General features: G+C 41.7%; 1 protein-coding gene across 2 annotated transcripts in view; it reads right to left on the reverse strand.

The window, feature by feature from the left end:
• Bach2 (BTB domain and CNC homolog 2) overlaps nt 1-13,557 on the reverse strand; it is a 388,592-nt gene that overhangs the window by 83,910 nt on the left and 291,125 nt on the right. For both annotated transcript variants that reach the window (XM_008839955.3, XM_029566868.1), the window contains exon 4: nt 9,327-9,581. In XM_008839955.3, coding sequence (XP_008838177.1) covers nt 9,327-9,569 — 243 coding nt within the window. In that variant the 5' untranslated portion in view covers nt 9,570-9,581. The remainder of the gene's footprint in view (nt 1-9,326; nt 9,582-13,557) is intronic.

Raw genomic sequence — 13,557 nt, forward strand, 5'->3', positions numbered from 1 at the left:
TTCCAAGGTAATAGCAGACCATAAGAGCTATTATGTAATTATTTCAGTTCTCAAAACAACAACAAACCAATCCTTTATCTAGCCTGGGATTTGGTTAAGATCCAAAACAAATAAGAACACAAGAGTTTGGTATTAACTAACCAGTGCACATACAAGTCTACCCTCCTCGTGTGTCGAAGAATGGAAATCCCTTTTCTTTTTTAAAATGACAGCCATACATCACTCTATGCTTGGCTATGATACTTTTATTAAAAAATTCCTGAATCAATTTCCTGGCTTGCAGTGTGTCCAACGAAGATTCCAGGTGTTCATAACATAAGAGGAGTCTCTGTCAAAAGCTGTCTGTTTTTATGATTGCACACGCACCAGAAATGTTGTGAACACCCCTACAATAGAGCTGAATGCTGAAGCGGTCTGGTGATATTCCAAGTTTTGAATGGAATTTGAATCCATTAAGATTATTAGGTAACTTTATTGATATCTTCAGACTTGTGCCAAATGTTAAAACTGCCAAAGAAAAGACAGAACAAAAACTGGCTCTGGAACTCCAACTCTCAAGTATTTTGGTATGGAAACTGCTTTCTTGTGACTCACTTGAAAAACACAGTGTGCTTTGACTGTTTAATTGCAATCTCAGTTTTCAGGAAGCAAAGAGAAATAAGATACACAATCAAAGTTTTTCTTCCGTTCGGCTTTTAGCCTAAATAGTCCCGCACTTTTATTGGCAAAGTAGAACAGGTAGTAACTGAACAAGAAACCTATTCTAAGAAGGACTGGTTCCAGTGAAGGACGAGAACATCACAAGTGCCTCAGCCATCTACCCCGGAGTGATGCTCGGCAGCCATGAAGCCATGCTAATTGGACGGCGGCTCACTGCCAGCTCATGTTGGCATGACCTACAACCCCCTGGCTGATAGCCACTCTCTCTTTATCATACCTTTTTGGGGGCGGATAATCTGGTTGGGAAGTGAAATAATTTTAAAAACTCAAAACTTCTTATCATGAATTAAAAATTTTATTAAATACCCTGTTAGAGGCCTAGGTCCTATGATTAAATATGACAAAATAATAGAAATGAGGATTACTGATCAAGTGAGGAACTTTATAGCTCTGAACTTTGTCTTTAAAGCCATTTTTAGCTTTAATTGAAACAGCTAAGAGTCTCCATTATAGGAGAAAGGAAGAAATGTAAAGGAATATTTTGTTCACCTGGAGAGAAGGGTTTAAAAATAAATACACAAATAATTTTACAAAATTTAATGCAAACAACATTGTGGTTAAAGGCTTTGTTATAAATCTAAAATGTTGATCATTGCAGTAATTTGATACCAAGGATAAATAGGTATAGTGAAGAAAGCTTCCAAGTGCCTTTGAAATCAAACCACTTTAAAATGATTTTCAGGTATGTCTTAGGTTTCGATATATTCAACTCCTGATACTATGCCAAAGAGGAACATGTTTCTGCATGTTTCTTTAAATAAGACACACTGGCCTCAGGATTTTAAAAAAATGTAAGACATTTGAAAACATCTTATGTGCCTCAGCTTTAAAATTAGCTGTTGTAGCTATTCACACTACACTTTGCTCCCTGGTGTCAGCACCATCCTGCAGCCTCCAGAGATGGACAATACCATTAGCTCTCTTTAGAAAGAGAGCCATAGATGGCTTTGTGTTTTTGGATGCCCAATGAGACCGAGTCCCTGATTTCAGGGTTAAAAGTCACCTTTGTGTTACTATAAATAAGTTCTGCCTTTAGGCATTTCAGAATTATCTTCAGGATTCTAACACTTGAAAATTTCTAACTTGGCAGCGAGTAGTTACCTGGAATATTTTGATTTCTTATTTGCTTGCTTTTTTTTTTTTTCATCTACTGCCAAGTCTCACTAATGCAACTTGGAAAATTGCACCATAGCTTTTAATGAGGATTCTGAGGTAAGAGCCATTTCATCAGAGAAGACTGTTCTTTCCTTTTATGGGAATAATAACACCTACTGTTTCTGTAACACCAGCCTTCCAAGAAGTTGAGCATATCACGTTTCATTAATCTGAATGGCAGCCCCGCTTGTCAAGCTGGGAACTCGCGTTGCTACTCTGTACACTCATATTGAGGTCATTAAATGAAATAATTTTCTCAAAACTATAAAACGTGACATGGCTAAGGAGCCACGATGTGACTGCATCTTGGGTGCTGTGCCCATGTTCTAGGCTGGCAAGTAGCCACTGTCCTCCAGCTCTTATGCTGCCATCTCCCGTGAACGACTATATGATTCTTTCTCAGTAGAAAATGCTGACAAAAATGAGCCAAAGACTTGCATCGGTATCTCTCTTGGAGTCTTATGGTTCTTTCTTTCCCGAATAATGTGGCTCCATTTCCCGGCTCTCAATCCAAACATCTCTTCTCAATCCCTGGCCAGCAAAACCACTTCTTTCCTTCTAGCAGAAACCTAAATGTTCAAGGATCAGAGACATATAGCATGGGGTTGGACCTCAAAGATCACCTGGTCTCATTCCACCATTCAGATAAGGATGTGTTTTGCAAAGTTGTCTGTGCCTTGGTCAGCAGATCCCTTCCTCTCCTATACATTTCAGGGACATTTGTTTTGTCTCCTATGCAATCAAGGTTTTTTTCTTTCTTTTGGAACTTTTCCATTAGGCCAGACATTAGGACAAGTTATCTCTGCTGTAGTAACAAAGCATCAAGTCCTCTCCCTACCCTGCCTCCTGTTGCCAAGGCTAGTCTTGAATTCAGGGACTCAAGTGATCCTCTTGCTTCAACCTCACAATTTCACAAGTAGCTACAGGTCTGTTCCACCACATCTATCTAAAATAATAGATCTTAATGGCTTAACATGGATTTCTCACTCATGTCAGAATGTGATCTAATGAGGCAGAGAGGCTCCTTTTTGCAGAGGGCAAATGTTAATGTAGAGACTCATATCTGATCAAAATGCTCAGAGTAAGTGACAGCTGAATGCTCAGCCCTAAATAGGACACCCATATCAGTACTTCAAGGCTCAAGGAACATCAAGGAAGAGGGGGCAGAAAGAATATAAGAGCCAGGGATCAGGAGGCATGTCATTAAACACTGCCATCCAGATATGACATGGCTATCACACTAATGAACACACAGCAGCAGTGGATACGAGGTTAGGCCCTCCAACATTCCATCATAGAGACAGGAGGTTGCATGAGCCCCCTCCTCATTCCTGAGGAGCTAATGACTGCTAATGGTTGCTGTAAGTGGTGGTGGTGGTGGTGATGGTATGTCATTTTCTTCAAGGGTGTTGCCACTGGGGGACCAGTTGGGAAGAAGAAGGGGTTCAGAGGGAAAGGCAGGACAGTAGGGTAATGGCGTATGGATATAAACAGAATACACTGTATACATGCATGAAATTGTCAAAAAATTATGATTTGAACCAGATGGTTATCCTCCAACAGCAACTGGGGGATTTGGGCTTCAGCTCACTAATTCCTGGAATAACAAAACGGATGGGAGGAACTCAAACTTACTTTTAATAGTTTCTGGCTAAAAGTGTCAAATTAGTTCACCTTACATGTCACCGGCTACATTTCGTGACACAGCCTACTTGATTACTAGTTTAGTCTTGTGTGTCTGGGAAAGAAAGGAAAACTGAGCATGAGTAAACGCTGGTGATTGGCACCATGGTGTGCAAGTATGCTGGGGTTTCGTCCTACCTAAAACAGAAAAACTATTTCCATTTGGCTAGTGGTTCAGACCTCTGCAACCTTTAATTTGAAAGACCTCAAAAACAGCCTAGGCTTTCTACACTTCCCCTCTTTCAATTCTCTGCAGAACACAGTTGGGCTGAATTTTTGCTCCTATTGCTTCTGTGCCCAAAGTGCTCAGTGAAATCACAAATGGCTTCTACATTGCTGGGTGACTTTCAATACTCTGGTTTTCAAATATGTAATGTTAGGCTAGACTTTGCCCATGAACTGCAGCTATGCTATCAAACTGTATATTAAACACCTCTACTTGAATGTCAACTGGTATCTCAAACAATATATATGAGACAGAACTCCCAATCCTCTACTGTCTACCTACAAACCCATTCCTCCTAATCTTGACCAGTCTCAACTCCATTCTCTATTAGCACATCCCCCAAATTTGGCATCATCAGGGCCTCTCCTCTTTCTCTCCTTTCTTATATCCAATTAGTAAGAAACCCCCATAATCTCTATCTTTAGAACAGCACCTGAATCTGACACTGACCTCCCTCCACTGCTATGGTCAGGCCATCATGCCATGTCTCAGCTAGTTCAGTGTTTGCCCTGCTTCCCTACCTGGCTTTCTTGACTACCTTTCTTGACTACTTTGTTTAGAATCCCAATGCCTCTCCCCTGACATTCCCTACTGCCCCCCTCCCCGCCCCCATTTCATTTTCCTCAGCAGCATCCGACAAAGTGCATTTGATATTGACTAGTTTTTGTCCTTTCACCTTCTTCCCACTGAGATGTGAGGTCCGCCCAACACCTAGACTGGCACCTCCTGGCACACAGCAGGACCTTGATAAATGTTTGTTGAATTTATGAATAAATGCTTGAAGAACACAGCCTGAGGACACTGACCGCTTGAGTAGTCACAGGACATGGTTCCATCAGTGGCTTCTCAGTCCCTAAAACTTGCCTTTATGCTTTTAAAAGCAGAATGGTGGTATTTACCTCAGCGTTCTCTTAGGTGGCGAACTGAGGAGGCCAAAGGGCCAGCTCTGGCTCAGGGGTGGTTGAGTACTTTTCCCTTCTGACTCTTTTGTCCACTGTGCCCCTCAGAACTTCTTCCCCAACAGCCTTGCCCAGGCTGAGGGCTGTTGGAACCCTGTGTTACAGCATTAAGTACATTAAGCATCACAAACAGCATTAAGTACATTAAGCAAGGACCATCCAAATATAACCATGGTTGTCTTGTTTCCTTAAGAGAGTCTCCTAAACCACCCTAGAGACATTAACAGCTTTCATAGTCTCTATGAAATCTTGTGGGAGAGAAAGTTCTGTAATCTTGCTGTGGACTCTGGTGCTTGGCAGTTCTGCCAGAAATTATCCTACCACACCCTGGGGTCAGGACTCAGCGTTCTTTAGGGTCCACTTTCTATCCATTGTTATGTTAAAAAAAAAACCAAAAAGTTTCTTACTGAGTTGTTGGGGGTGAGGAAACAGGCTAGCACAGGTTGAAAATATTTATAATAGCTAGAAGACATAAGACTCCCTGAAGGGGTCTACTCTCTTCTGCCCTGCAGTCATTCTCTGCATGAAGCTTTTGCCTTCTCTGGATGGTGAAAGAACACAGGAAACAAGATCAAGAAAAGTGATAGTGCAGAGACAGTAATCTCTGGATAGTACCTTGTTAGGGCTGGGGAAGGGGGAGGGGCAGGGAGCCCAGCAGCCTTCTGAGAAGGGATGCTATGAACAGGCCTTCTAAAGAAGCACAGTCCACACTAGCCTTCTGTACTCCATATACCATGGGCCACCTCTGGCATGGTGAGCATCAAGTTTGAAATGTCCTCCGGAATGATAGCTAAAGTGCTGTCTGCTGGGTTACCTTCAATCTAATAAGTGCGAGAGCTGCCCTGAGGGGCCTGGAACATCAGCCACTTTTTCTTCTCTTAGCAAAGACCTTAATTACTAATGATAAATGATCTGCTCTATTATGGAGAAGTACTAGGCACAGTGGTCTCTCCTATTTGCTGACCTCCCCCGTGTGTGTGTGTGTGTGTGTGTGTCTACAGACAACACTCAGATTATACTGACCCTACAGTCTCTGTCATTCCACTTTAGGGAATAAAGGTAAAAGCAGTCCAGTTCAATTATTCCTTGACTTCAAGAAGGAGGCATCTATTTTTCTCTCCCCTTTCTCAGGTCAGAGGTTGTGAATGGCTCTCATTTGCTGGTATTGCTATTTCCCATCATGAATCAGAATTTGGAGGTAAAACTGTGGGACTTGCAGGTAGTTGGCACTTGCTGGAATTGCAACTGGTAGAGAAGGAGGAGCGGGGTAGGGCTACAGTTTGCTTTAGGACGTTTCCTGGTGTGAGGACAAACTCAGAGACTGAGACACACAGTGTTGACTGTCTGGTGTGTGTGGGGAGGTGTGGCAAGTGTGAACAAGGGTGAAGGAAGGCCAGAAGTTGATTTGAATTCAGTGATAGGATTATGTGAGGTCAACAATTTCTAGGGCGCTATCTAATGCTTTTCCTTATAAGATCTAAATATCACTTAATTCCAGGTAGTTACTTTCTAAGGTGATGTTTACTGATTTGCAACTTCATTCAAATTGTACGAAGTCATTCACTGAGCTAAGTGTGAGCCCGCAAGTATATTTCAGGGTGCACAGAAGAAGCAGCAGAAAACAATGTCCAATGCAAAGGGCCATGAACAGGCTGCTCAGAACAGAGGAGGAGGGCTCTCCAAAGTAGGTCTTGGAACAACTGCAGATCCACAAAGGAAAATGCCACTGGGGCTGGTTTGTAGGCCCCAATAGAAAGACATTTAAGAGCTGGGTTACTATTAATATAAATTCATGTTAATTAAGGAAAAAACAACATATCTAGTTATAACCGAAGATTTCAGGAACATGAACAATGAACAGATTTTAATAGTTTTGGTCTGAGATAGCCCCTAGAGGCATAGCTGAGGGTGGCCTCCAATGCAGCAGTGCTTAGAGGTAACTGGATCACATGGGCTCAAATATTATCAATGAAACTAAAGGAAGTGGGGCCTGGTTGGAGTAAGTCTTGGTGGTGCCACCTTAAAGGATGTGTCTTGTTTGGTCCTTAGTTTATTCTTTCTGCTTCCTGGCCAATATGAGGCGAGCTCTATTTCACTATACTGTTCTGCCATGATGCTCTGCCTCATCGCCGTGAATGAGTGGAGACAAGTGACTATGGACAGAAACCACTGAAATGCGAGCCAGTAGAATTCTTTCCTCCTTTAAGTTGTTTCTCTTGAGTATGTTTACCAAGTGACAGAAAGCTGAGTAGCATAGAAAGCTGTGTAGCATAGATGATACAGGGATGGAAGTCACTTTGCAGGGCTGGAGCAGCAAAATCACTACACAGACAATTCTTTCTCAACTGTAATACAAGCAGAAAGGTCAAGTAGACTTTTATGAGATGTCCACCACAGCAGGCAGTGTTCTCTTTGAAGGGGCATGTGTAATGCCATGGAGAGAAAGAATTATATTAAGTGTTCGATCTGAAATGAAACTTCACGGATTTGTAATATGTGTTTATATCCTGTCTTCCTTTACATTTCACCAGACTGGTATTATATTTTGATAAATATTCTAAGGGCTTCAGATTCTTACAAGAACTGGGGCTTAGAGAGATTAACTAGATCAGAATCCAAGTTATAATTGGGAACAGGCTTGGGCTTAGGGTACACAGTCTAGAGAGTCTCAAGATGGGGCCAACAGAGTCAAAGAAGAGACTAACTACATAAAGTATGATTTTCATTTGTATATATATTTTAAGATCACCTAATTTTTTGAAAATCAGTAAAATATACATACACATGAAATGGCTCTCAAACAGAAAACAAATAATAAATATACAATAAGATCACTTCCTTCCCCAAGACTACTTTGGAGAACTGGAAGTTTTATAAATAGTTCCAGAGAATTCTAGAGTTGGAATAAGTAAGGAAGATGTTCTTGCTCCCATCTAGAGAAGAAAGGACCGTGTTTGAGGAATGCTTGCTATGGAGTGGGTTGGGCAGAAAACCTTCCATTTATTATCTCACCTAATTCTAGGGGCACTCATCAGACATCTGTGTTACGCCCCATTAGTGCAGATGGGGAAAGCCCAACCCAGGACCACACCTCGGCTGCCATTCATTCTTCTGTCTTCTTTTGTTCTTTGGTACATGAGGGTCCGTTACCCAGCCCAAGACTGCTTACTTCATCTTCAGATGAGTTGTTCTTTTCCTTGTCACGTCTCTCTAGCCACGTACACACTACTGCATGAGGAATAGAAACGGCGCAGTTCACGGTGAATATAAAAAGGATGTTCATTCATGAAGATAGCTGATGCTTATTCCGTCTTCACTTTCTTTGGAGGTCCACTCTTCTGCTCTGTGCAGGTAGCCACACACATCTTGTTTTCAGTGCTAGAGACTGAACCCAGAGGTTGGCCCATGCTGTGCAAGTGCTCTATCACTGGGCTTCACCTCAGCCCTTTCTGTCTTTCTTTCAGGTTAGACTGGGGTGTCCTTTGGTGGAGAAGGTGCTTGCCTCCTCACTTCCTCCTATTTTACATATAACCTGTTTACTCATTAATATTACTTGCCATGTCTCTGAAGGCATCTAGGTTTGTGACTCCTGGAATTTAGTGGTAGTTGTAATCTTTAACTCTGTACTTCTAAGTGAAAGATCTTTGATTTCTCCTAAGATTGATGTGAAGAGCTGCTCAGGGGAAGGATGTGCAACCCTAGATCTCTATTTATGAAGACAATGGATGTGAGCTGTGTCCCTGCATCTTGTGCAGTGCACAGTTAGCAACTGGCTGGTGGTGGCTCTAGGATTTACACTGTGTGGCGGTGCAGAGAGAATACTCTGCCCTGATTATAAAAGCCTAGGTATACTTAGAAATACTCTTTAGTTTTCTGAAAATAGAGGGAGGTCAGAATGATTAAAGAATTGTACACACAGTTTGAAGAGTGACCAATTTAGCGGTTTACCATTATGAAGCCCATCCTTTGAGTCCCTGTTGCTCAAAACACCTGACTGTAATCTCTGGACAGAGCAGGTCCTAGTGTCCCCAAAGTACCAAAATGACTGGCTTCACTGAAGTAATTAAGAAACTTGAGGGGGTATTTTCCACACTGGTGAGAAAGGCAAGTTTACACTTCTTAGAATCTCACTATATTAATGATGAGAATTTCTGGCAGCTTTATTTTTCTCCTAAGCAAGGAAGGTCCTGTGAATGCTTTCACTCTTTTATTCTCAAGGGAAATCAGGCAATCCTTAAACCATTTGAAAGAGAGAAACCATAGCAGTGATTCAGATCCCACATTGAAGACTGCACTAGACTGAGGCTGAACTATTCAAAATCCGAAGTTTAAGTGAACTAGAAACTATGAGGGCCTGGGCCCCCGGTGAGGTTCAGTTCCCTTAAAGAGGCATGCTCACTTTGTATTCATGCATCTGAGACTTCAAGTGTATCAAACAGAAACTGGCTATGCCACAAACCAACACGTGGGTGACGTGGACATCGATGTGGTATAGCATACACTTTTTACCTCCTACTTAGCAGTTTTTTATAAGTCAATAAAACCTCCCGTAACAACCACACAAATAAACCAAGTGACTATACCTCTTCAGGCAAGCTGACCACCAAGTCATTTTTCGTCTGTCCAACCAGCGCCTGCCAGAAATATTCACTGCACGCGGCCAGCACAGCCCGGTGAGCTCGGAACTCCTTTCTCTCCACGATCAATGTTACGTCACAGAGAATGTCCTTCTTCCGCTGGTCATTGAGGCCCAGGAGGATGTTGGCACAATGAACTGTGGACTCATACACGTACATGGGGGAGTCAGGCTTCTCATCCACAGACATGCCGTTCAAACCCTGGAAGAAAAAAGACTGGGTCACCATCCCTGCCAGAGTGATGGAGAAGGAAGGAAAGACCATCACAGTTCCACTGCCATGACCCTGGCAGAAGGAGCAGGACTGCCAAGCAACACAGTCAGGCTGGACTGGCATAACAAAGCCAGAAATGTCTGGAGAAACACAATCTATCAAGCCCTCTGAGCCTTTGCACTTGCATTCTTTAACCTTGGGTCTTTTAATAGAACACTTAAAACAGACACACTTTAAGGTTAGTAGTTTGCATTTTTGAGGAGGCTAAAATGAAACTTTTAGGTATAATTAGTTAAGCACTAAATAGTTTTGTATTAAGAGGAAATGAATCGTTTTGAATTATTTGAAATGTGTTTTGATGAAATACATGCAAGTTTCCAAGTTGAAATTTGGCTAGGATGTTAAGTAGACTAAATATCTAACCAAAAGATATACTTTAATGAATGAATTAAACTGTACACGCAGACACAGTCAGCTATTACATCTGTCCTCTGTCACTTCAAGACAAAGCATGAGCAACAAAACCCTAACCCTGTGGTCACTGGAACCGTGCAGCGAACCCATGAACATCTTCAAGGAAACACTATTGCCCTAGGAACCCTGAAAAAGATACACTCCAGGTAAAGATTACTTTTATGATGCCTTCTTTGCTTTAAAAAGTATCCTTGGAGGAATTTTAAAATATACTGTCCACAATTACATTATAGGATGTGGTTTTCTCTGATACTTATTGGCAGTATGCATTCCAGTAGCAAGTCTTCTTTCTGTCTTATTTTTGAAAACAGCATTAACGTAAGACAAATTCTACATATCTGTAGTGATTGTTATTTTGACATATGTATGCAACTGGGAAGCCATCATTACAATAAACATAGTAAACATAAATATCACCCAGAGTCCTAAACCCTGGACTAGGTCCTTCCTTGCACCTCTCAGTGACCCTGCACTGGTCAGCTTTCTGACAGTATCTGTTTGCCTTTTCCAGAGTTATATGTAAATGGAATCACAGAATATATATCCTATTCTGTCTAAATCATTTTACTCAGAATAATTCTTTACCCATGTACTCATACTGCTGGCTATATCAAAGTTTGTTCCTCTTTGCATACTGTTGGTAAGAACGTACCCTGGTACAACTACTATGGAAATCAGTGTGGAGATGTGTCAAAAAGCTAAAGTGTGAACTACTCATATGACCTAGATGTACAACTCCTGAAGGAGTCTCAGTCACCATACCAGAGGTACTTGCATGTCTGCATTTATTGCAGCACTATTCCAATAGCTAGGAAATGAAACCAGGCTAGATGACAATCAACAGATGAATGGATAGAGAAAATGTGCTACATATATACAACAGGGTTTTATTCACACTGGAAGAATGTCATGTTATTTGGAAAATGGATGGAACTAGAAAGTGAAACAAGATAGACTTGGAAAGGCACATGCAGCATGTTTTCTCTCATATGCAAAATCTAGATTTAAATGTGAAAGGAGAAGGGGACTGTGTAGGGGAAGAAGGGGTCTCTGGAGAGGGAGAACAAAAGAAAGTAACAGAGGGGGGAGATGAAGTATTTAATTTTCTTATATGCAGAATCTAGAATTTCATACACACAGACAATGCATCTTATGTGTACATACTACATGGAAACAGAAGGGGGGACTATTTTCAGGGAGAAAGGGGACCAGGAGGAGGTGGAGAAAGAAGGGAGTTCACGTGAAGGCAGTGGGGGAAACGAGCAAAGTCTAATAAAATACATGTATGAAGATGCCATAATGTTAGTTAGGGAGGGAGGTTTCAGTGGGGAGAGGGTTGAGAGGGTAGGACAGAGGAGGGGGTGGAGGGAGAGGTAACCAACACTAAGGGTTTTTGAAAAAGCCACATGAAAGAATTTAATTGGGATTACTCCTCACAGGGGATTATGCTCCTCCCAGAAGCCAGAGGTTGACAAATATAAAGTCTAGTACAAGGTACGGGATACCTTTCCTTGAATTGTTGGTCAAAGGTGTCCCACACAACCTCCAAACAATACACACAATTGCCATAACTCTTGACCACACACCAGAACTTAACGGTAAGACCCTATTGCTGAAGACACCATGCACATTGGTCATAGGGCATGGAGAAAATCAAGTTGGTACTGACCAGGAAGCTTCCTTCCCATTGGCTAGCTCTCACAGTACCAAAAGGTGCTACGTGGGCTGCTGGAAGAAAATAATCATTAATAGTCTTATGTAGTTGTGAACCCTGTGAACTACAATAATGACCGGCACGGCAGGATATGCCCGTAGGTGCAATAGTAATGTTTTTGGAGTAACAAACAGTTTTCCGATTGAGTTTAAGGTCTGATCCACATGAGGAGACATATGCCTGGTGTTGCAAATCTAGTCAAGAACCCAGGATTGGGAAGCTCACAGGCTCCAGGGTTGAACCTACTACTATTAATTCTGCTAACTGGACATAGTATCATCTGCCCTCTAAATTCCCATCTTTTTACTCATAGATTAAGTGCAGCTCTCAAAGCTCATCAGAGAAGTTTCTTTGTGCAGTGGATGGTGGCTAACACAAATGTGCAACTAGTCCAACTGCAGAGAGTGTCAGTGGAATGCTCAGCCACAAACAGGACATCTATACTAACCCCATCCATATCAAGGCTTAGGAACCATGGTGGAAGAGAGGGTAGAAAGACTGTAAGAGCCAGAAGTCAGGGGAACTGGACTAAAACAGTGTTTTTTCATATGACAGGACCACTGCACTCATGAACTTAACAGTCAGTGAGGCTACCTGCACAAGACCTGTACACGATCAAGCCAGTCAACATCTAGCATAGAGGGGGAAGGAGTTCATGAGCCCCCACCTCTAACTGAGGAGCTAGGGACAGTTGATGGCTTTTGGGGAAGGGAGAGTCAGTTTTAAGGCTGAGGTAGTTAGCAGGTTGGCTACCCTCGAGTTGATGGCCCCACACCCAGGAGTATGTGGGCAGCACAAATTGGACTTGATAGGTTATAATTTAAAAAGAAGACACAAAGTTGGAGAGAGAAAGGGGTGTAATTTGGAGGAGTTAGGGGGAGAAGTGGCAGGTGACTATGATCAAACTACATCGTCTGAAACTTTCAAAGAATTAATAAAAAATATTTAAAAAGAAAATACAATAATGAAACCCATTATTTTGTGTGTTAACTAAAAAATTAATAAAAAAGAAAAAAAAATGTTATTTTATTGCTGAGTTGTGTTTGCTGCATAGACGTAGTACAAATTTTAATCCATTCACATTTACTGATAGGTGTTTGGGTTGTTTCCAATTTTGGGCTACTACAAATAAAGCTGCTGTGAACATTAGTGCTTAAGATTTCCTATGGACATGAGTTTCCGGTTCTCCTGGGTGAGTATCCACAAGAGTGGATAGATCATATGGTATGTACAAGTTGAAGCTTTTGAGAAACTGCATCATTCTCTAATCTGGGCATATCATTTCACATTTCCCCAGAAGTGCATGAGCACTCTGGTTCTTCCAAAGCCTTGCTGATATTTAGCATGCTCCCTCTGTATGGCATTCTTGTCGGTGCACTGTGACACCTCCTTGTGGCTTCAATTTGCCTTCTTTAATGACTAAGACAGTAAGCCCCTTTTGTGTGCTTATTTGTCAGCTGCCTGTTCAAATTCTTTGCCCATTTAAAAATTTAAATTTAATTTTTGAGACAGGGTAATCCAGGCTAGCCTTCAACTCCAGATTCTCCTACCTCTGCCTCCTAAATGCTGGGATTAGAGGCATGCATTACCATGCTGGGCTCTTTGCCCATTCCAACTCAGGCTGCTTCTTTATCATGGAGTTTTCAGAGTTCTTAATGTGTTCTCAAGTGTCCTTTATGTAACACATTATTTTCTCTAGCTTCCCATCGCTTGTCTTCTCATTCTCTGAATAGTGACTTCCAAAGTCTTCATCTGATGAAGCCCAATTTACTAATT

This window comes from Nannospalax galili, unplaced genomic scaffold (assembly GCF_000622305.1).
Source record: "Nannospalax galili isolate Female #2095 unplaced genomic scaffold, S.galili_v1.0 scaffold1299, whole genome shotgun sequence".
Taxonomy (NCBI): domain Eukaryota; kingdom Metazoa; phylum Chordata; class Mammalia; order Rodentia; family Spalacidae; genus Nannospalax; species Nannospalax galili.